Here is a 24,058-nt window from a genome sequence, read left to right on the forward strand (position 1 = left end):
CCTTGTTGGCCAACCTTCAGTCTTCTGGTACCTCATCTGTGACTATCAATGATCCAAATATCTCAGCAAAGGGCCCAGCAATCACTTCCCTAGTTACCAGAGCTTTCTGCTACATCTGATCTGGTCTTGGGGATTTATCCACCTTTATGCATTTTAAGAATCCAGCACATCCTCCTCTGTAGTGTTTCAAGATGTTATTTTTCAAGACGTCATCAGCTATTTCCCCACATTCTATCAAGGATGCATCTTCAGGAATCCTATGTCCGTCTGCTCTTGTACACATTCTAAGAGCTGTAATAGCAATATCAGCCACTGAGAAAACATTGCCATCTGATACCTCCTGCCAACTCATCAATTCTCACTTCTCTGCAGTAAATTTAACCACTCCCTGCCTGCTCATTCTTTAACTTTTGTCATATGCAGTGAACAGTCATTCCTACCTTGACAGGCAAGCTCTCAATCAATATTCTTGCCTTGCAAATTGCCTTGTACCTTGAAGCATATATACTCTTTGCAGTTAATAGGAACTGCTCCATTCCTCATTACCTATTTCACCTCCACTCCTAGATGTGCTGGCAGTAGACTTTTAGACCTGTATTTGCAAGTGATACTTGCTTAATTCATTTCTTTTTTCCTACATAAGCTGCTTTTTCTGACTCAACATTATGGACTCATTTACTGTGAACCATCAGCACCACCTGACTAACATGGCATTACAGCCTGCACACAGGAAACATTGAAATATCTTCCTGTGTCACAGCATGCTACTCAAAATGCTCTCAACTCCGTAAATTGATTGCAAAATTAATTAGGAGAAAGTGAGGACTGCAAATGCTGGAGGTCAGAAACAAGAGTGTGGTGCTGGAAAAGCACAGCAGGTCAGGCAGCATCGGAGGAGAATCGACGTTTCGGGCATCAGCCCTTCCTGATGAAGAGCTTATGCCTGAAACGTCAATTCGCCTGCTCCTCGGATGCTGCCTGACTTGCTGTGCTTTTCCAGCACCACACTCTTGACTACAAAATTAATTGTATTATTATGTTTTATGTGACATAACTGGAAGGAGGTACAAGAAGAGAAACAATTTAAAGTTGTAATCCTTACACAGTATACAGTCAAACTGAGACAATTTATAAATGGATTAATTTCAACTCTACGTAAAATATTCTACATGTAAAAGCAATAAGGAAAATGAATAAGTATAAATATTAATTCCAATCTGATTTCTTGGTACAGGATTATATCCCACCTCAAATCAAGTAATTTCCACATCTTCACAAATATTATGTGCATTTTATTTTGGATTAAATACTAAATCAAAGGCTTCAATAAATCTTGAGGCATTTAAGTTACTAAAATACAATTCAAATTATTAATTTATCCCTTAACAGCAACATTTCAAGTTGATTATTCAAATAAGTAAGAATAGCTGCCAGCACAACTTTAACATTTATTGTCACAAAGAAAGTACACCTCAATTTTGTGAAAGATTCAAGAGCAACAAACTTAGAAATGTCAAATCAAGGCCAATAGCCTAGTCCAGTGCCAAGAAAATGCAGCATTCTCGGATGTGCCATCTTTCAGATCAAACCATGTCTGCCTTTGCAAGTAAATGTGAAAGAGTCATGTGGCACTGTTTTTCAGAAGTGATCAGTTTATCCTGGTGTCCTGACTATTACTAATCCCTTAATATCATAAAATACATGATTACACTGCTGTATGTGGGCATCTGCTGTGCAAAGTTGACTACAGTTTACAATGTTATAAGAGTCATTAAGCTCAAAGAACAGTGCTTTTGTGGTACATGGTTTTCCCTATGGACATGAAGAAATTACATAAACATAAGAATGCCTTTTTCTTTTTGTCATGAAATCTGTATTATAAAATCTCACTTGGCTGGAATAGCTGAACACTAATTTTTGGAGACAAGACACAAAAATGGATTTCTCCCGTCTGGTGAAAAACGTCATATCTAATTTGAAAAATGTAGCAAAAATAAAAATATGGGCTGAACATCAAACTGCTTATGAAAATGTTTTAACCTGTGCAAAATGTACCTGACTAAACCCAAACTGAGAACTGGGTGAGCAGGCTAATGGTGACTAAACTCGACGTGATAACACATTTAATGACACCTTGCATCATTATGTTGATGGTAAAGAGTATGCTGATGGAGTGTTGTTGGTTGGAATGGATTATTCCATTTTTTTCTGGATAATCTTCACACATTATTAGATACTGTAGTTATACTGGAACAGATTAGCCAGAGGTGTCATTAGTTTTGAAGTGTATGACCTCAAAACCACACCTACAATGTGTCAACACTAGTGTCTTCAGCCAGTAATATCCCATGGAGTGAACAGAATTGGCTAAAGTCTGGCATCTATTATTTTAGGAACCTCAGGAAGTGGTTGTGATGGATTATCCAGTTAACATAAATATAAATAAATATAAATACTTCAGTCTTGCCTTTTTAACACAGAATCTTAGAATCCCTCCAGTGCAGGTGGAGGCCATTTAGTCCATTGAGGCTGCACTGACTTTCCAAAGAACATACACACCACCCCCAGTCTGATCAACGTAACCTTGCATTTACCATGACTAATCCACCTAACCTGCATATCTTTGGATTGTGGGAGGAAACCAGAGCATCCAGTGGAAACCCACACAGACAAGGGGAGAACATGAAAACGCCACACACAATCACCCAAGGTTGGCACCAAACCTGGGTCCCTGGCACTGTGAGGCAGCAGTGCTAACCATTGTGTCACCATGCTGCCCAAACATGTTGGGCTCATCTGTCGAGGACGGGGATCATATGCAGCCTTCTCTAGTTTCCACTACCACTCATAACTGTATCCAACACTGCAGAGCTTTAACCTGATGCACTGACTATGGGGTCATTTGCCCTGTCAGATGCTGCTTTTCTTCCTGACCATGTTGCTTCATCAGACTACTCGTCGGTTTTAGGTATTCCTGTTGTTTGTGGCATTTTCATTTGAAGTCCTTATTGGATCATTATTGATCCCCTGGCTGGAGTGGTTGAGTGAGATACATGACAGGCTTGGAAGTTAAAGATTGGGATTGAAAACTATTTGACTGCTGCTTATGGGTCATGGCTGTTCAAAAATACCCAGATTTGCACTCAAATTTGTTCTGAATTGTTCTCATTTTGAGAAGTGACAGTGCCATGCAACACAACCTTCTATGTCAAATCAGACTTCATCTCAAGACTTTATCTGGTCATCCTACCATTACTATCAAGACAAACACATCTGTGGCAGATAGGTACAGATAAATTCAAGTGGTGGCTTTTTTGAAGCTATTTGTTGCTTCCCTGATGACCTTCTGCAGACAATCTGCCAGATAGGTTCTTCAAGATTCAGACAGTTCAGTGATTAATGGAGCGACTGAGCTACTTCTAGTAAGGGACAATGAAGCTCCCTGCCCAAACTACATTCTGTGGCCTTGCAACACTCTGTAATTCTTGCCAATATAGTTCAAAATGGAGATGCAATAATTTATCAGTTGATGGAGGGCAATAGTTGGCGTTCTTAGATTTTCTTGCCCATGTTTTTTCTGTTGGTCCTTCATCGGAATGGGTCACTGGACTCAAACCAGTAACTTTGTTTCTCTCTCCACAGATGTTGCCAGACCTGAGTTTCTATAGCACTTATTATTTTTTATGTAATACTATGTTTGATTCCTTACTGAACAAACATCACTGTGTTATCTGTCAGAGACACAATTGCTGAACTGACAGCATATTGGATTTTGAACATGCTTAGAAACTCCTGGCAAGCAACATCCAGATTATTAACATTAATTACAGAACTACAAATATCTTGTGGTTTAAGCAACTTTAACCTCATTTATTTCCATTGCCACAGGTTTGCTGTTATAATACTGGAACAAAGAATTATGATTGTGGGTGGAACACCAAGGTATCACATTTCAACTGAATCTCATCATAATTTTAAGTGGCCTAACTATTTATGTTTCACACAAAATAAAACACCACTCCAAATTAGATTTCAAAAAATTGGCAAATATTCATCACAATCTCAAGCATGAGCTCACTTACGTGCACATAAAGATCATCAAGTTCTACCAAGTTGTTTTGTAGTAGAATTGCAGCTACCCGATAAAGTGAAGGTGGTGTTTCTCCATTTGGTTCCTTAAATTCAAAATGTAGCTTGATTAGGCACTCACATGTTCAAGCTTCACTGAACCATGCAAAATGTTTTATCGAATACTTCCTTTCCATTAACATGATCAAAACCAGTGAAAGCTCAATGTTTACAACCACTATTTTTCTATCGAGAACAAAACTCAAGAGATCTTGAAATTCCATATACACCAAATTTAAACATTCAACAAAAATGTCTATTTTAAAATGAAAGAATTGTGAACTGCAATATCATCTTCTCTGCAGAACAAGGCAGATGACTATTTCTGGTTAGATTTACTTTTCTTGATATTCACAACATGAATAAATAGAAATGTAGACATAAATCAAGCAGCATCATGTGTTATTAAACCCATGGTTTAAATTTAAGTAACATATTTAAAGTTCATGTTTTTTTAAGCAAACTAAATTAAGAAATTAACAAGAAAATAGGAATCGTTTAGGAGTATCATTGCCAATTTAAGGCAGATAACTGCACAACTAATGACCGTATAAACTATTAAACTCTGGTGATATTACATATTGTAGTTGTAAAGAGCAACAACTATTTCAAATGATAAGAACTGTGCTGAATAATTTAACAAATCAGAAAATTCAGATACATAACCTTTTAGCTAGACAAGTTTATATTGTTGAATGCAGGTACTTACCTCAGTTTTGAGAGGCTGTCTTCTCAACACCTTTTCCCACAGTCTAGAACTAAAAGGCATCAGCTGAGCAGTTCTACAGTGCAGGAGGGAGGTGAGAGAATATACCATCAAAACAATAAGTACCTCCAGTCAACATCATTCAAGTTTTTCAAAACTTAAATAGCCATAAAATACAAAAAGAACCATGCACAACAAACCAGTTCAAGTTCAAATGCTCACAGACAATGCCCGCTATCAGTACAGAGCGAATCATTACTCAACACTAACTCTCGCGAGCCATCAACTAACTCGATCTCAATATCATGATTATAGAACAAATGGAATTGCATTAAAAATGAAATACTTTTTCTACAGTACCTGATAAAATTTAAATTTGAATCCCAAGATATGACAAAGAGTCTGTAGTTCACACATGCACATGTAGGATTCTATCAAAGGTACAAAAAAGTCATCGTGTTCTGGCCTACATTCGTAAACTTCTAGGATAATATCCAAAACTCTGTTTGGATCCAGATTAAAGCAACCTTGAAAGCAAAGAGGGAAATTAAAATCATTCACTAAAGGTTTTGTAATACTTTGAATTCAATATGCTGATAATCAGGACAATTTTAATTTCTCGTAAACAGAACCTGCTGGAGTGTAAAAGCAATATCAAAGTTGAAAACCCCAAATTAAAACAAATCAAACCTACGTTCCAGCCTCAAGTGACTTATTTTTTTCTTCCTGTAGGACAGGTACATTATTTGCAAAGCTAGAACTATATTAGTTGAGCAAAACTAATGGCCTTAAAAGTCATGTCATCACATTTGAACAATCAGTTATGGACATAAAATAAGAGCTACAAGAGATTTTAAATTCATATTTGCAAAATTGTCTCAGCATTGGTTATAAACCAAACAAACGATTATATAATACATTTCACAACTGATCATCCATGGTCGGATATGATCTCGAGGTCCTATAAATGCTCCCAATCAAAAGGTCTCCCCAATTAGCCAAACACCCTAAATATGGGAGCAAAGACAAGTGCAATCTATACAGCAAAAATGTCACTTTCTGTATACTCAAATAAGCCACTGATTGGATATAACAATGAAGAATCTATTTCTTTTAATTGTGCTACTTTACCTATAAGTGATTTGATGTTTTCTAGTATTAGGTCACTTGTGAGGTTTCCAGATAAGTCTTGGCCCAGTTCAGTAAAAAGTTTTCCATACCCTTCATTTTCTTCTCGTAACAAATTAAACTTCTGTTGCTTATAACTAAGGATGAAAGCATGAATAAGTTTTGTAAAGTTTCATACATTACATACTTCATTTTCCTATAATTTGCAGTTTTACCCAGATGTATGAATGCACATAAATTCCTATCAAATTGAAGGTCTGAAGACTTTCGCTCATTAATTTCTAGAACCAGTTGTTGAATGATGTGCAACAACACCCAATTACCCTTTTTGAAACATGACAAGGAAAATGTGTAAGCTTCAACTTTGACATAACAGTGAGCCAAAATCAAAAACAGAGTCTATGGTCATAAAATAGTTATAGAATGTGAAGCACGGCAGGAGTGTGTTTCAAGTCAAATGTTAAGATAAATATTAAACTATGTGTAACAGTACCATTCAAAACGAAATTCAAGTGGCTAAGCAAATACCAATCACATTCCTCAAGTCATTAGATATGCAGTTTCAAGCACTATGAGTATTGAATTTAACAAATCTACTTTCATTCTGATTTTAGATTAGATTCCCTACAGTGTGGAAACAGACCCTTCGGCCTAACCAGTCCACAACAATCCAGCTAGACCCATTTCCCTCTGACTAATGCACCTGGAACTATGGCTAATTCACCTGACCTGCACATCTTTGGACTGTGGGAACACCCGGCTTACTCCCACAATCCAACATTTTGGACAATTCAAGATCTTAAATATGGGTTTTTTTGGCCAATTTTTCTTTCCCTGCATGAATTTGTGTAGTCAGACAGATGGATGTATGTTAACTGGTCCCAGTAATTGATGACTAACAAACCTCATACTTAAACATTGAGTGAATGCTGGAACAGTGACCTCATTCCTCATCTTGCAAAAATTTGAAATGGAATCATCATTTGTTTACATCTATTACACCAAACACAGTTATGCTGGGATTCAAACTGATAGGTCATTTTGAGGAATATATGTATGATTGAAGAACTTTATTAAGGAAGTATAATCAATATTATTTGGCACCCATGCTCCAAACAGGTTTCTCCCAGCTTATTTCAGTTGGTACTATGAAGTTTTTCAAATATATTACACTACTTTGCTTTTTGTCAATTGTCTCCATAAGGTTCAAACTCTGAACATATCAAATGTTGAATCTTCCTGCCCCTTCAATCCTTGAGCAACATCCTTATTATTCATTGGTACTAGTAAACTGATCTCTTATTATTTAAAAACTTCTAACCGCACTACAAACAGAATATGATGTAAGATTCTATTTATAGCATAATAGGTACTTCAATGAATTGTCATTTGGCTGTGCTGACAAATTTTCAATTAAATCGTATACTCTTGAAGAGCCATAAGGCCACAATGTATCGCAAGGCTGTACTGCTGAGACAGAACACAGGAGCAGCAAGGCAAAAGGTTATACAGGGCCAAGACAGACACATATGAAGGATTCAATGGGAGAGGCAAAAACAATTGTAGATTTGAGAGAGTCAAGAATGGGAGAACAACGATGGAGGCCAGAAATAAATGGAGTTTTAAGATCAGATTGGTTGGTGCAAGTGTGAGAGTGAAAGTATAACAAAGGACAGAGGGTACAAATAACCATTATGGCAATGGGAAGCATCTGCAAAGTTTGGGACAGATATAGATCAGCAGAATAAGAAGGCAGAGAAATAAAGGAAAAAGGGGGGGTGTCACTGACATAATGAGGCGAATGACTCATGAATGTGTAATAAGGACAGACATACAAAGCATGGGTATAATGGATGTTTGAATAAAGACAGATTGGAGAAAGGAGGAATAATGGGCACACTGTGGACAGAGGGTGGTGGGAGTGACGAAACAGAACCGTCAGGATATCAACAAAAATGTAATTAAATGTCCACTTTGTCCACTAAATCCAAGAACAGTTGACATCTGATGGGAGAGTAAGCATATGGAATGGAGCAAGAGGAATATGTCAGGGAATCACTTGGTAATGCTCAGTATTCTGATCAGAAACAGAAACATGGCCCATAGTGTATTATAGCATCCCGACCTCTATATCAGTCAAGATCAGGTTACATGCTGTAGATTAACTCATTGAACCCAGGAACCCCTCTATTATATTTGATTCAATTACCAACTGAGTAACTTGAACGTAAATTCATAAGCAAATTCTGAACTCATCAGTTTCTGACCCAGCTTGAATAGTCATGTCCATGTAATTGAACATTTAGTAGGCATGTTTCGAATACAAACCGAACATTGAAATTTCAAGCTTGCTGATGACACCAAAATTGGAGGTGTAGTGGACAGCGAAGAAGGCTACCTCAGATTACAACAGGATCTTGATCAGATGGGCCATGGGCTGGTAAGTGGCAGATAGGGTTTAGTTCAGATAAATGTGAGGTGCTGCATTTTGGGAAAACAAATCTTAACAGGACTTACACACTTCGTGGTAAGATCCTCAGGAGTGTTGCTGAACAAAGAGACCTTGGAGTGCAGGTTCATGTCTCCCTGAAAGTGGAGTCACAGGTAGATAGGAAAGTGAAGGCGGTGTTTGGTATGCTTTCCTTTACTGGTCAGAGTACAGAGTACAGGAGTTGGGAGGCCATGTTGCGGCTGTACAGGACATTGGTTAGGCCACTGTTGGCATATTGCGTGCAATTCTGGTCTCCTTCCTATCGGAAAGATGTTGTGAAATTTGAAAGGGTTCAGAAAAGATTTACAAGGATGTTGCCAGGGTTGGAGGATTTGAGCTATGGGGAGAGGCTGAACAGGCTAGGGCTGTTTTCTCTGCAGCATCGGAGACTGAGGGGTGACCTTATGGAGATTCATAAAATCATGAAGAGCATGGATAGGATAAATAGACAAAGTCTTTTCCCTGGGGTCGGGGAGTCCAGAACTAGAGGGCTTAGGTTTAGGGTGAGAGGGGAAAGATATAAAAGAGACCTAAGGGGCAACTTTTTCACGTAGAGGGTGGTACGTGTATGGAATGAGCTGCCAGAGGAAGTGGTGGAGGCTAGTACAATTGCAACATTTAAAAGGCACCTGGATGGGTTCATGAAAAGGAAGCATTTGGAGGGATATGGGCCAGGTACTGGCAAGTGAGACTAGATTGGGTTGGGATATCTGGTTGGTATGGACAAGTTGGACATACGATGACGCTATAATTGAACGTACGAACGGAAAAACAGGAAGATATAATGGCTACAAAAAAGGCAACACCATGATCTATAGCTGGTACCAACTCTTCAGTAGAATGATAACTTATTCAACCACTAACTTGTTTGAATGCTAAAGTTTAAAATGACCAATATTGAGGTTCAGGGCCACGGGATACTTGTCCAGAAGGATTCTAATAATTATACAAATTGGACATGATAAATGAAGTACCTTTTTGCAAATTTAAGTCAGACTGTGACATAGAAATTTCCAAAATAAGGCATAAGGAAAAGTGGAATAAGTTTGGATTTCGGTTGAAATACAAATGATTTTAACCCTTGTGCACTGTTCAAAAGAAAATCTTTCATGAATCCATTCAGACTAAAAATTAACATTCTACGTTGCAGTAAAAGGCAGCTCAAAGGCTGATTTAAACATGTCAATTCACCACTGACAACAATCAACATCCCCTTATTTTAGGCCATCCCATTAAAAGACCTCACCAGTTGCAAATTGAATAGCTGTTCTAAACTTGAAGGCTAATTTCTTGGAAATTAAAAGGTTGAAATTAAAACCTTTACTTTATATACAAAAAACGTACTTCAAATAGAATGTTCAACTTACATATTTACTTAAATGAATCCTACTGACCAAATACCCCTCCCATAATTAATATGGTGTTGAGGTGCCGGTGTTGGACTGGGGTGAACAAAGGTAAAAATCATACAACACCCAGGTTATAGTGCAAAAGATTTATTTGGAAGTGCAAGCTTTTGGAGCATTGCTCCTTCATTAGGTCACTCATGGAGTAGGATCATAAGAGACAGAATTTATAACAAAAGATCAAAGATAACAAAAGATATGCTGATGCAATATACAGAGGAACCTCGATTATCCTAATGAGACTGAGTCCCAATAGCAACTTTACATCAAAGACGTATTTCCAACACTGATCTCGTTTTATGATTACAATGATTAAAAGTAAACTTGGCTATAAATCTACGTGGTGAATTTGCATTTGCAGAATTATATTTGGAGATACATTCTATTTTGTTTAAAAAATACATAATCTGTCAGAGGTCAATATTGTTTATAATCCACGGGACATTTTGTAAACTCCCACTATGGAAATAGAACCAGTCTGATTCAAGATTGGAATACATACAGACTCTAACCTCACTTGAAATGCACTGTCTCAGCTGAGATGTCACTTATTTTTTATAAAACTTTAAATCATCTTAGGACTTGAAAGTAGTTCTGGGATTTACATATTAATGAGTCGAAATCTGCAACCCATTCTAAAAGATGAAAGACTTAACAGCAATCGAGGTTTGTTCAATATATCACATCAGTGTATGAACCTACGATCTTTTGTTATAAATTCTGTGTCATATGATCCAACTCCACTAGCTACCTGACTAAGGAGCAATGCTTCGAAAGCTTGCACTTCCAAATAAACCTGCTGGACGATAACCTGGTGTTGTGTTATTTTTAATTTCAGTAAAATGTCATGATAATAAATTCAAACCCCCTGAAGATTCCGTGACAGGAATATGTCTGTTAATACAATCACAGTTTAGACTTTTCAAACCACTGGGAAAAAAGAAAATAGATAAATAATGGTGACTCACAATAGTTTGGTTTTGATTTTGACAGATTTCTGGTTGAACTGCTGTGATTGCTTTACAAGTCCAAGAGATTCTAACGTCTCTGGATCAAGTCGTTCCTTCAGAACCGTATCCGAAACCAAACACTGCAAAGAACATTGAAGCAAAATTATTATTTTGGCACTTGAACTATTTATGTATGTTCGCTGCCTCTTGCACCACTGGTGAGTTAAAACAGTTTATGCTCAGAGTGCAAATGAACATTGCCAATACAAGTAAATAAGGTTTCATTATATGTAACAGTGTGCGAATACAAGTGAGAGAAATACTGCTTGAGCACAAGTAAACAACAAAACGTCGAAAAAAAAATTAAAGTCAGGGAGCAAGAGAAAAGATTTTCTCCACTTGCCCCCATAAATACTTTCTCTCCTGCTGACCATCAGTTTAGCAGAAGTCAATTCCAGACTAACGAAAACAATGAGTTTGCCAACCATATTACATAAATGGGTCATGTGGGATATGAAGTTCAGAATCCTAGAATGGAAGGAGCAGACACACAGTGTACCAGCAAATAACAACAGCAAGAAAACCCATCAAAAGGCACTTCAAGGCTCATTATCTGAATACATGCAACATTTGTAATAAGATCAAAGAATTGCTACCACATTTATAAATACAGCATGATATGACAGACTGGAAGTCTGTGACCAGTGGAGTAATGCAAGTGTCGGTGCTGGGTCCACCGCTTTTCGTCATTTACATAAATGATTTGGATGTGAGCATAAGAGGTATAGTTAGTAGGTTGGCAGATGACACCAAAATTGGAGGTTCAGTGGACAGCGAAGAAGGTTACTTCAGATTACAACCAGATCTTGATCAGATGGGCCAATGGGCTGAGGGGTGGTAGATGGAGTTTACTTTAGATAAATGCGAGGTGCTGCATGTTGGGAAAGGAAATCTAAGAAGGACTTATACAGTTAATGATAAGGTCCTGGTTGGTGTTGCTTAATAAAGAGACCTTGGAGTTGCAGGTTCATAGCTCCTTGAAAGTGGAGTCGTAGGTAGATAGAACAGTGGAGGCAGCATTTGGTATGCTTTGCTTTATGGGTCGGAGTATCGAGTACAGGGGTTGGGAGGTCATGTTGCAGCTGTACAGAGCATTGGTTAGGCCACTGTTGGAATATTGCATGCAATTCTGGTCTCCTTCCTATCAGAAGGATGTTGTGAAACTTGAAAGGGTTCAGAAAAGATTTACAAGGATGTTGCCAGGGTTGGAGGATTTGAGCTGTATGGAGAGGCTGAATAGGCTGGAGCAGTTTTCCCTGGAGCATCGGAGGCGGAGGGGTGACCTTATGGAGGTTTATAAAATTATGAGGGGCATGGATAGGATAAATAGACAACGTCTTTTCCCGGGAGTGGAGAACTCGAGGACGTAGGTTTATGGTGAGAGGGGAAAGATATAAAAGAAACCTACGGGGCAACATTTTCACGTAGAGGGTGGTGCTTGTGTGGAATGGGCTGCCAGAGGAAGTGGTGGAGGCTAGCGTAATTGCAACATTTAAAAGGCATCTGGATAGGTATATGAACAGGAAGGGTTTGGAGGGATATAGGCAGGGTGCTGGCAGGTTGGGATATCTGGTCAGCATGGACGAGTTGGGCCAAAGGGTCTGTTTCCATGCTGTACATCTCTATGACTCTAACAGAACTGAAGGCTGACAGGTCCTCTTAGCCCCAGTGGCCGAGATCCTCAAATCTTTAAGTTAGTGGCTGAATTAGTTGTAAGCTTCCAAAATGTTTGTGATTCCCAAAAGGTCCAAGTGCAATGGAAACAATTTCAAAAACACAATTCTAGAATGGAGGAAGACTGAAATCGGAAAGGTAATAAGGAAGTTCACCTTACATGTTATTGCGAAAATTCCAGGGTCTATTAATGAGGTGGTGGGATTCGGACATTTTTTAAAAAAATAATAATATAATCAGGCAGAGTCAACATGGTTTTGTCAATCAAATTATATCTGACAAATACATTAGGGTCCTGTGAGGATGTGACAAGCAGGGTAGATAGGAGCGATCATTTTATTCCATGTCTAAAAGAAAGTACATGAGATTGGTCATATCGGGAATTAGGTAAAACAAATGAAACTTGAGTTGTGACCCATGGGGTAAATGAGAAGAGAAAGTTCAATCCTCCCATTTCAGTCATAACAGAACCAAGTAGTGTATTAATTATATACTAGCCACAATACTAACAAAAACCAGTACGGAAAATCCTTATTTGAATTTGAAAGAACCATGCAGTACACGAGTGGCCCCTCTGTTCCCTTTTCTCTATTCCTTAGATCCTCCAAGACACAAATCTCCAACACTCCCATCCCATGATCATTATTAGCATGATCTGTTCCAAAAACATGTCTGTTGTTCTCTTAAGTGGTTACAAACATTTATGCCTCACCTACAATCTGCTCCAATATAGCTCTAATTCGACGAAGTTAACAGTGCATGACAGTCATCAATACATAGAGGACAATATTTTACAATCGCCATCCTCAAACATTGACATGATCTTTAAATAATTTATTAAAACCCCTCTTACCATTTCATGATTATGTGTACTCAGTATTTAAAATTCATCTTCATCAATGAATTTACACTTCAAAGCTCTTTGAAGCTTTGTGCGCAAACTACATCATTTACAACCTAATCACTTGAATTCAAGTTTATCACCTCAATGTTCTTGGATAGCACCTCTTTATAAAATATCATTCTCCCTTTTATTACTTTTATGTACCTGCAGTTTTACTTGCATGTGAAACTTTATATTCCTATGTTCATTGACATTACATTGTGTGAACTTTCCGTGAATGCTTTTCATTTCAAAGACATGTTACCTTTGCCTCCTTTAAACAGTATCTGAGCAAATTACCTGTGCCCTAACATGCTTTGAAATAAGAACACAACTTCACATATTCAGCTACTAAGCAATTTCTAAGGTAACACTGTGTCCCCTAATTCTAAGAACATTCATAAAACCCAAGGCTGTGTACTGAAAGATTTTCTATACCAATTTCAGAAAGGTGCATCCCGAACACTGATATAAATGTTCTTCCCAGAGCTCCCCTCTTCTAATCTATTTGCTTAAGCAAAGCTATTTCCACTGATTTCAAACAAAAACTCCAGAACTTTGATGCGACTTCACCACTATGTTTTTGTATGAACAACACGTTTATCCACAACAATCTTAGTTAAATAAAACTTCTTTGCAATGAAACAACTCGCACTGTTCACTACAGCGTCAGTTTCTGTAAATTGTCCTTCTCTCAAAATTAAAGTGGAATTCTGCATTGCAAATCTTAATCAGATACAAGTACAAAACATACACGGAGCAATTTCACACCCTCGTGGAGTCTTACCATTCAGTTCATTATAATTATTTAACAAACAATTTTAAAATGGCTTTGCAGATATCTTGGGTCTAAATCTGCTGAGCTCTGTGCATCTTCTAACTGTTTCTGGAACTTCAGTTCAAGAATGTTTTGCCCTATACAAACTGACAGTGATGTGCTGAGCCAGAAGACATCAGGGGCCTTGATAAATGATTGGACTAGCATATGTTACCTTACCCAATGAGAATTAATAGAGAGAATGCCAAAAATCCTGAAAAACTAAGGCAAAGAATAATTCAGAATGCATAAACTGTCAAATGAAGTACAAAAAAGAAAAATAAGGAAGGAAGGATTGAGAGAGAACGTGCACATCTTCATGAAAAACAGGCCGAAATGAAAAGAATAAAACAGCGGCACGGTGGCTCAATGGTTAGCACTGTTGCCTCACAGTACTAGGGTTCCGGGTTCGATTCCAACCTCGGGTGACTGTGTGGAGTTTGCACATTCTCCCCATGTCTGCGTGGGTTTCGTCCGGGTGCTCTGGTTTCCTCCCACAGTCCAAAGATGTGCAGGTTACGTGAATTGGCCATGCTTAAATTGTCAATTAGGTGCATTAGTCAGAGGGAAAAGGGGTTTAGGTTTCCACAAAAAAGTTGCTATTTTTCATATCCGAGCCAGGATGGTTTCTCGTACAGGATATTCAACAAGAGGATGCACACAGTTATAGAGTCAGAGAGATGTACAGCATGGAAACAGACCCTTCGAGCCAACCCGTCCATGCCGACCAGATATTCCAACCCAATCTAGTCCCACCTGCCAGCACCCGGCCCATATCCCACCAAACACTTCCTATTCATATACCCATCCAAATGCCTCTTAAATGTTGCAACTGTACCAGCCTCCACCACTTCCTCTGGCAGCTCTTTCCATACACGTACCACCCTCTGCATGAAAACGTTGCCCCTTAGGTCTCTTTTATATCTTTCCCCTCTCACCCTAAACCTATGCCCTCTAGTTCTGGACTTCCCCAACCCCAGGGAAAAGACTTTGCCTATTTATCCTATCTATGCCCTTCATAATTTTGTAAACCTCTATAAGGTCACCCCTCAGCCTCCGACGCTCAAGGGAAAACAGCCCTAGCCTGTTCAGCCTCTCCCTATAGCTCAAATCCTCCAACCATGGCAACATCCTTGTAAATCTTTCCTGAACCCTTTCAAGTTTCCCAATATCTTTCCAATAGGAAGGAGACCAGAATGACACACAATATTCCAACAGTGGCCTAACCAATGTCCTGTACAGCCACAACATGACCTTCCAATTCCTGGACTCAATACACTGACCAGTAAAGCATACCAAACGCCTTCTTCACCATCCTATCTACTGCGACTCCACTTTCAAGGAGCTATGAACCTACACTCCAAGGTCTCTTTGATCAGCAACACTCCCTAGGACATTATCATTAAGTGTATAAGTCCTGCTAAGATTTGCTTTCCCAAAACGCAGCAACTCGCATTTATCTGCATTAAACTCCATCTGCCACTTCTCAGCCCATTGGCCTATCTGGTTAAGATCCTGTTCTAATATGAGGTTACCCTCTTTGCTGTCTACTACACCTCCAATTTTGGTGTCATCTGCAAACTTACTAACTGTACCTCTATGCTCGCATCCAAATCATTTATGTAAATGACAAAAAGTAGAGAACCCAGCACCGATCCTTATGGCACTCCACTGGTCACAGGCCTCCAATCTGAAAAACAACCCTCCACCACCACCCTCTATCTTCTACCTTTGAGCCAGTTCTGCATTCTAAATGGCTAGTTCTCCCTGTATTCCATGAGATCTAACCTTGCTAATCAGTCTCCCATGGGGAACCTTGTCGAACGCCTTACTGAAGTCCATATAGATCACATCTACTGCTCTGCCCTCATCAATCTTCTTTGTTACTTCTTCAAAAAACTCAATCAAGTTTGTGAGACATGATTTCCCACGCACAAAGCCATATTGACTATCCCTAATCAGTCCTTGCCGTTTCAAATACATGTACATCCTGGCCCTCAGGATTCCCTCCAACAACTTGCCCACCACCGATGTCAGGCTCACTGGTCTATAGTTCCCTGGCTTGTCCTCACCACCCTTCTTAAACGGTGGCACCACGTTTGCAAACCTCCAGTCTTCCGGCACCTCACCTGTGACTATCGATGATACAAATATCTAAGCAAGAGGCCCAGCAATCACTTCTCTAGCTTCCCACAGAGTTCTTGGGTACACCTGATCAGGTCCTGGGGATTTATCCACCTTTAACCATTTCAAGACATCCAGCAGTTCCTCCTCTGTAATCTGGACATTTTGCAAGATGTCACCATCTATTTCCCTACAGTCTATATCTTCCATATCCTTTCCCACAGTAAATACTAATGCAAAATATTCATTTAGTATCTCCCCCATTTTCTGTGGCTCTACATAAAGGCCGCCTTGCTGATCTTTGAGGGAACCTATTCTCTCCCTAATTACCCTTTTGTCCTTAATATATTTGTAAAAACCCTTTGGATTCTCCTTAATTCTATTTGCCAACACTATCTCATGTCCCCTTTTTGCCCTCCTGATTTCCCTCTTCCTTTATACTCCTACTTCCTTTATACTTTAAGGATTCACTCAATCTCTCCTGTCGAGACCTGACATATGCTTCCTTCTTTTCCTTAACCAAACCCTCAATTTCTTTAGTCATCCAGCATTCCCTATACCTACCAGCCTTCCCTTTCACACTGACAGGAATATACGTTCTCTGGATTCTTGTTGTCTCATTTCTGAAGGCTTCACATTTTCTAGCTGTCCCTTTACCTGCGAACATCTGCCTTCAATCAGCTTTTGAAAGTTCTTGCCTAATACCGTCAAAATTTGCCTTGCTCCAATTTAGAACTTCAACTTTCAGATCTGGTCTATCCTTTTCCATCACTATTTTAAAACAAATAGAATTATGGTCGCTGGCCCCAAAGTGCTCCCCCACTGACACCTCAGTCACCTGCCCTGCCTTATTTCCAAAGAGTAGGTCAAGTTTTGCACCTTCTCTAGTAGGTACATCCACATACTGAATCAGAAAATTGTCTTGTACACACTTAACAAATCCTCTCCATCTAAACCTTTCACACTATGGCAGTCCCAGTTGATGTTTGGAAAGTTAAAATCCCCTACCATAACTACCGTATTATTCTTACGGATAGCTGAGATCTCCTTACAAATTTGTTTAGATCTCCTTACAAGTTTGTTTACTGTAACCCTATTCTCATTCAAAAGATGTTTTTCAGCAGGTGTCATTGTCAAGTGAGTGAAAACAACAATAACTAAGTCAATGCCAAAATGGCAAGTAGACCAGAGCTGGCATTCACTGATTAAGTTTTGAATTAAAATTCATTCATGGAGTGTGGACATTGACAATGAGACTATCATTAATACTGGTTGCTAGTTTCCTTTGAGAAGGTTGTCAAAAGTCTTCTTGAAGTGCTGCAGTCCTTGGGATGTCTCTCTACCCACAATCTAGAAAGGTGTTCAAGGATTTCCATGAGTCAACACTGTTGACAAACAGAGTTGTACCAGAAGTTAGAACTGGCAACGCAAACTCCAAGAACGAATGTACCTTTCAATTCTCATGTGTAAACCAATGAACACTAATATATAAGAACGAGGAGCAGGAATCAACAACTCATCTCCTCAAGCCTGCTCCGCCAGTTTATAAGACCATACATGATCTCACCTCGGCCTCAATCTGACATTCCTGGGTGCTCTCCATAACCGTTTCACCCTTTATAAAGTAAAAATATGTCCAATGCATCCTCAAATTTATTCAGTGTCCCAGCATCCACCCGACTCTAATAGTAAATTCCACACAACCCTTTGAAATCTAATTTCTCTTCATCTGCTTGAAATTTACCATCCCTCAACCTTAAGGTATAACCTTTCATTCTAGGTCACCCCAAAAAGGGGAACAACCACTCTGCACCTACTTTGTCAATCCCCTTTAGCATCCGCTTTACATTACAGGCTGACAAGTTATCAGGGCCTGATAGCCTACATCTTAGGTTCTTAAAAGAAGTAGGAGCAGAGATAGTAGATGCATTCTTTCTAATATCCCAAACTCTCTTGGAAAGAGTCACATAGATGTACAGCAAGAAAACAGACTCTTCAGTCCAACTCGTCCATGCTGACCTGATGTCCTAAATTAATGTAGTCCCATTTGCCAGCATTTGGCCCATATCCCTCTAATCCCTTCCTATTCATATATCCATTCAGATGCCTTTTAGATGTTGTAACTGTACCAGCCCCCAACACTTCTTGAGCTCAGTCCATACACGCACCACCATGTGTGGAAAAAGTTGTATTTTTAAATCTTTCTCCTCTCACCTTAAACCTCTGCCCTTAAGCTTTGCACCCCCCTCCCGACCCCAAGGGAGAAACCTCAGCTATTCACCCTATCCAGGCCTCTCATGATTTTATAAACCTCTATACAGGAGAAAGTGAGGTCTGCAGATGCTGGAGATCAGAGCTGGAAATGTGTTGCTGGAAAAGCGCAGCAGGTCAGGCAGCATCCAGGGAACAGGAGAATCGACATTTCGGGCATAAGCCCTTCTTCAGGAATGGGGAAAGTTTGTCCAGCAGGCTAAGATAAAAGGTAGGGAGGAGGGACTTGGGGGAGGGGCGTCGGAAATGTGATAGGTGGAAAGAGGTCAAGGTGAGGGTGATAGGTCAGACTGGGGTGGGGGCGGAGAGGTCGGGAAGAAGATCTCAGGTTAGGAAGGCGGTGCTGAATTTGATGGATTTGACTGAGACAGGGTGGGGGGAGGGGAAATGAGGAAACTGGTGAAATCCGAGTTCATCCCTTGTGGTTGGAGGGTTCCTAGCCGGAAGATGAGGCGTTCTTCCTCCAACCGTCGTTTTGTTGTGGTCTGACGATGGAGGAGTCCAAAGACCTGCATATCCTTGGTGGAGTGGGAGGGGGAATTGAAATGTTGAGCTACAGGGTGGTTGGGTTGGTTGGTCCGGGTGTCCCAGAGGTGTTCTCTGAAACGCTCCGCAAGTAGCCGGCCTGTCTCCCCAATATAGAGGAGGCCACATCGGGTGCAGAGGATGCAATAGATGATATGTGTGGAGGTGCAGGTGAATCTGTGGCGGATATGGAAGTTTCCTTTGGAGCCTTGGAGGGAGGTGAGGGGGGAGGTGTGGGCGCAAGCCTTGCACCTCCTGCGGTTGCAGGGGAAGGTGCCGGGAGTGGAGGTTGGGTTGGTGGGGGATGTGGATCTGACGAGGGAGTCACGGAGGGAGTGGTCTTTACCGAATGCTGATAGGGGAGGGGAGGGAAATATATCCTTGGTGGTGGGGTCCGTTTGGAGGTAGCGGAAATGACGGCGGATGATGCGCTGTACATGGAGATTTGTGGGGTGGTAGGTGAGGACCAGTGGGGTTCTGTCCTGGTGGCGGTTGGAGGGGCGGGGTTCAAGGGCGGAGGAGCGGGAAGTGGAAGAGATGCGGTGGAGGGCATCGTCGACCACGTCGGGGGGGGAAATTGCGGTCCTTGAAGAAGGAGGCCATCTGGGTTGTGCGTGTTTGGAACTGGTCCTCCTGGGAGCAGATGTGGCGGAGTCGAAGGAATTGGGAGAATGGGATGGCGTTTTTACAGGGGGCAGGATGGGAGGAGGTGTAGTCCAGGTAGCTGTGGGAGTCGGTCGGTTTGTAGTAGATGTCCGTGTTGATTCGGTCGCCTGAGATGGAAATAGAAAGGTCGAGGAAGGGGAAGGAGGAATCTGAGACTGTCCAGGTGAATTTGAGGTCGGGGTGGAAGGTGTTGGTGAAGTGGATGAACTGTTCATCTACTACAAACCGACCGACTCCCACAGCTACCTGGACTACACCTCCTCCCATCCTGCCCCCTGTAAAAACGCCATCCCATTCTCCCAATTCCTTCGACTCCGCCGCATCTGCTCCCAGGAGGACCAGTTCCAAACACGCACAACCCAGATGGCCTCCTTCTTCAAGGACCGCAATTTCCCCCCCGACGTGGTCGACGATGCCCTCCACCGCATCTCTTCCACTTCCCGCTCCTCCGCCCTTGAACCCCGCCCCTCCAACCGCCATCAGGACAGAACCCCACTGGTCCTCACCTACCACCCCACAAATCTCCATGTACAGCGCATCATCCGCCGTCATTTCCGGTACCTCCAAACGGACCCCACCACCAAGGATATATTTCCCTCCCCTCCCCTATCAGCATTCCGTAAAGACCACTCCCTCCGTGACTCCTTCGTCAGATCCACATCCCCCACCAACCCAACCTCCACTCCCGGCACCTTCCCCTGCAACCGCAGGAGGTGCAAGACTTGCGCCCACACCTCCCCCCTCACCTCTCTCCAAGGCCCCAAAGGAAACTTCCATATCCGCCACAGATTCACCTGCACCTCCACACATATCATCTATTGCATCTTCTGCACCCGATGTGGCCTCCTCTGTATTGGGGAGACAGGCCGGCTACTTGCGGAGCGTTTCAGAGAACACCTCTGGGACACCCGGACCAACCAACCCAACCACCCTGTAGCTCAACATTTCAATTCCCCCTCCCACTCCACCAAGGATATGCAGGTCTTTGGACTCCTCCATCGTCAGACCACAACAAAACGACGGTTGGAGGAAGAACGCCTCATCTTCCGGCTAGGAACCCTCCAACCACAAGGGATGAACTCGGATTTCACCAGTTTCCTCATTTCCCCTCCCCCCACCCTGTCTCAGTCAAATCCATCAAATTCAGCACTGCCTTCCTAACCTGAGATCTTCTTCCCGACCTCTCCACCCCCACCCCAGTCTGACCTATCACCCTCACCTTGACCTCTTTCCACCTATCACATTTCCGACGCCCCTCCCCCAAGTCCCTCCTCCCTACCTTTTATCTTAGCCTGCTGGACAAACTTTCCCCATTCCTGAAGAAGGGCTTATGCCCGAAACGTCGATTCTCCTGTTCCCTGGATGCTGCCTGACCTGCTGCGCTTTTCCAGCAACACATTTCCAGCTCTAAACCTCTATACAGTCAACCATCAGTCTCCAACTCTCCAGGAAAAAAAAGCCCCACCTATTCAGCCTCTCCCTATAAGTTATGGTGGATTGATAGGCTGCTACACTATTGCCTTTATTTAAAAAAAAGGAGAGGCGCACAAAGTAGGAACAATAGACATCTGTTACTGGAAAATGACTGGAATCCATTTCTAAGGGCATCTGAGATATTTGGATAAAGAAACACAATCTCTCAGAGACAGCAGGGTTTTATGAAGGAAAAATTGTGTTTGGCTAATTCCATGAGTTCTTCGAAGATGTAATAAGCGAAGAGGATAACAGAGGTCTGTAGTAGTAGTATATCTGGACTTCCAGAAGACATTTGTTAAAATGCCACATAAAAGGTTAATACAGAAGGTAAGATTACACATGGCGAGGGAGAATATATAGAGAACTGGCTAACCAAAAGAAAACAGAGAGTCGGGTTAAATGGATCTTTTCTGGTTGGCAGGATGTAACTAGTTGGTTGTCAGAATATTCATATGTTGGGTCCCAACTATTTACAATCTACATTCATGTTCTGGATGCACAGCTAGAATGCACACTCGCCAACTTTGCAGATGACACTAAAATAAGTGGAATAGCATGTTGTGAAGAAAAGTAATGCAGATAGGTGAGATGAATAGGCTGAAACCTGGCAGATGTGAATAAAAGTGAGATCATTGTTGACCCCCGCCAACCCCACTATTAGTTAAAAACATAACTACAGCCCCAGCTATCCATTTTGCCAGAACTTTGGTCCCAACATGATTAACATGGAGCCCATCCCAATGGAACAACTTCTTTCCCCAGTACAGGTGCCAAAGTCCCACTGATTCAAACCTATTTTTCCCACAGTCTTTGACAATGCATTTATCTCTTTAATCTGATTGACTCTGTGCCAATCAACTCATGGCTCAGGTAGTAATCTGGAGATTATTACCTTCATTGTTCTGTATTTTTTTATGTTTATTACATAGCTACCTGTATTCCTTCAACAGAATCTCTTTGTACAAGACGCTGTAATGTAAAACCGAACCGGCACCAACTGGAAAGAGCTCAATCAGTACCAAATAAATTCAAAGTCAAACAGTCCAGGAGCGCTTCACAGGAGGCAACACAGCACTAATGATGTCACCCAAAAAGTGGGCAATACATCTGCCGATAAACCTATCAGCTCAGTGAACAGATCAACAATGAATCCAACCAGCTACAGATCTTCATAAAAGTTTGACAAAATATGGTAACAAAAGTGGTAACTGTGTGGGCCATAATAAATGGATCTTTCCCCTCCAACCCCAAGTTTCTCTACAGTCTAGATGAGATTCCTTAACCCTGGCACCAGGTAGGCAATACAGTTTTTGGGAGTCTCAATCCTAATTGCAGAGAACGGTGTCCATTCCTCTTGCTATACTATCCTGATTATGATATTTCTTCTTCCTGTCCCGACTTAATGGCTCCATGCACCACAAGACTATGGTCAATTTGCTCATCCTCCCTACAGTCCCTGCCCTCGTCCACATAGGGAACAACAATCTCAAATCTGTTGGACAAGCTCAAGGGCTGAGGCTACTGTAGGGTGACCTCCTGGATCCCTCTACCTGTCTCACTCATAACCACACCCTAAATATATGCAAACATAAATGAGAAACTGTTCAGTGAGCAAATGTTGCTGAACTTTGAACAAAGTTTTTTTAAAAGTAAGATTGACTATTTAAGATCTAAAGAAATGGTAATCCAAACTGATAATTGTAATACTAGCCTAGACACTTGTGGTAGAGTGCTTACTGAAATAAACCAAATATCTCAAAGGTGACATCATCCACATTTCGCACATGTGAGTCCAATGCCTTCCACTAACATTCAAAATGCTCAACTTAACAGCTGATTTGGCTTTGGTTTAAATGGTAAGTCGAGCTCTCGGCATGACACTTTGGAAAGCAGTGAGAACAACTGAAGAGGGTGCACGATAAACTTAAAAACGGTACTTCCAAAGATGAAAAACTGCATTTCTAAGGATAGACGGGAAGCTAGCACTATTCTTATCAGAGAAGGCTTTGTGGTATTGATCTGTATGGGTGTATGAATAGCAAGAGCTTAGAGGGCTGTGGGTCAAATGCTGGCAAATGGGACTAGATTAGGTTAGAATATTTGTTGGACGAGTAGGACTGAAGAGTCTGTTACCATACTGTACATCTCTATAATTTAATGATAGGAACCAAGAAGGAAACTGAGAACCAGAGTTAACTTACATGAGGTAATGAGCAAACAAATCAAAAGCAACAAAGATTTATTATTCACACAGTGGGTAGCTCGGATCTGGCATACTCATAGGTGGGGAGAGCAGAGCTGGAGTGAGCGAGATGTGGGTCTTTCATGTGGACCTGGACATAGCAACCATGATGCAGTGTTTAGTACTTCGTACTTGCTAATATATTGCTGAGATCGAAATAGGTCTCAATAGGTGTGGATTCCAGGAGTCTTTCTTTTTGTCCACTCCCAGTGGGCCATTTATTGATGGTCTTACATCAGCCCCCAGATAAGCTTGGAATTTTTAATATCTTGCCTTGACTCAGTCAAAAAAGTTTTAAAAATCACATGCTCAAAAACAAATACATATATCTTTGTGACATTGATTCCAGGGGTTTGAATATGTGGCTTTATGCTGTTTGGAACAAATTGGGATTCCCAAACTTAACCTGCTTTAAACAAGAATATACTGACCCCCTAACCAGTTTTTACCCCAACTTGGGGTTCAGGTCCAAGACCATAACAACATGCATATGCCATTGTTACCATGATCG

At 41.0% G+C, this 24,058-nt stretch overlaps 1 protein-coding gene across 4 annotated transcripts in view; it reads right to left on the reverse strand.

Annotated features, from left to right (window-relative positions):
- thoc2 (THO complex 2) overlaps positions 1–24,058 on the reverse strand; it is a 149,222-nt gene that overhangs the window by 103,139 nt on the left and 22,025 nt on the right. For 3 of the 4 annotated variants that reach the window (XR_015758635.1, XM_043704869.2, XM_043704870.2), the window contains exons 6-9: positions 10,828–10,949; positions 5,966–6,099; positions 5,195–5,361; positions 4,083–4,175 (exon numbers count right to left, since the gene is read on the reverse strand). Coding sequence is in view for 3 of the 4 variants with exons in the window: in XM_043704869.2 (XP_043560804.2) it covers positions 4,083–4,175; positions 5,195–5,361; positions 5,966–6,099; positions 10,828–10,949 (516 nt within the window). In the remaining variant the exon portion in view is untranslated. Of the gene's footprint in view, positions 1–4,082; positions 4,176–4,837; positions 4,911–5,194; positions 5,362–5,965; positions 6,100–10,827; positions 10,950–24,058 lie in introns of those variants that run through there. The other variant, XM_043704871.2, reaches the window with a different exon arrangement.

Source organism: Chiloscyllium plagiosum, unplaced genomic scaffold (assembly GCF_037043375.1).
Source record: "Chiloscyllium plagiosum isolate Xiang-an unplaced genomic scaffold, Cpla_swu_hap1 HiC_scaffold_11, whole genome shotgun sequence".
NCBI lineage: Eukaryota > Metazoa > Chordata > Chondrichthyes > Orectolobiformes > Hemiscylliidae > Chiloscyllium > Chiloscyllium plagiosum.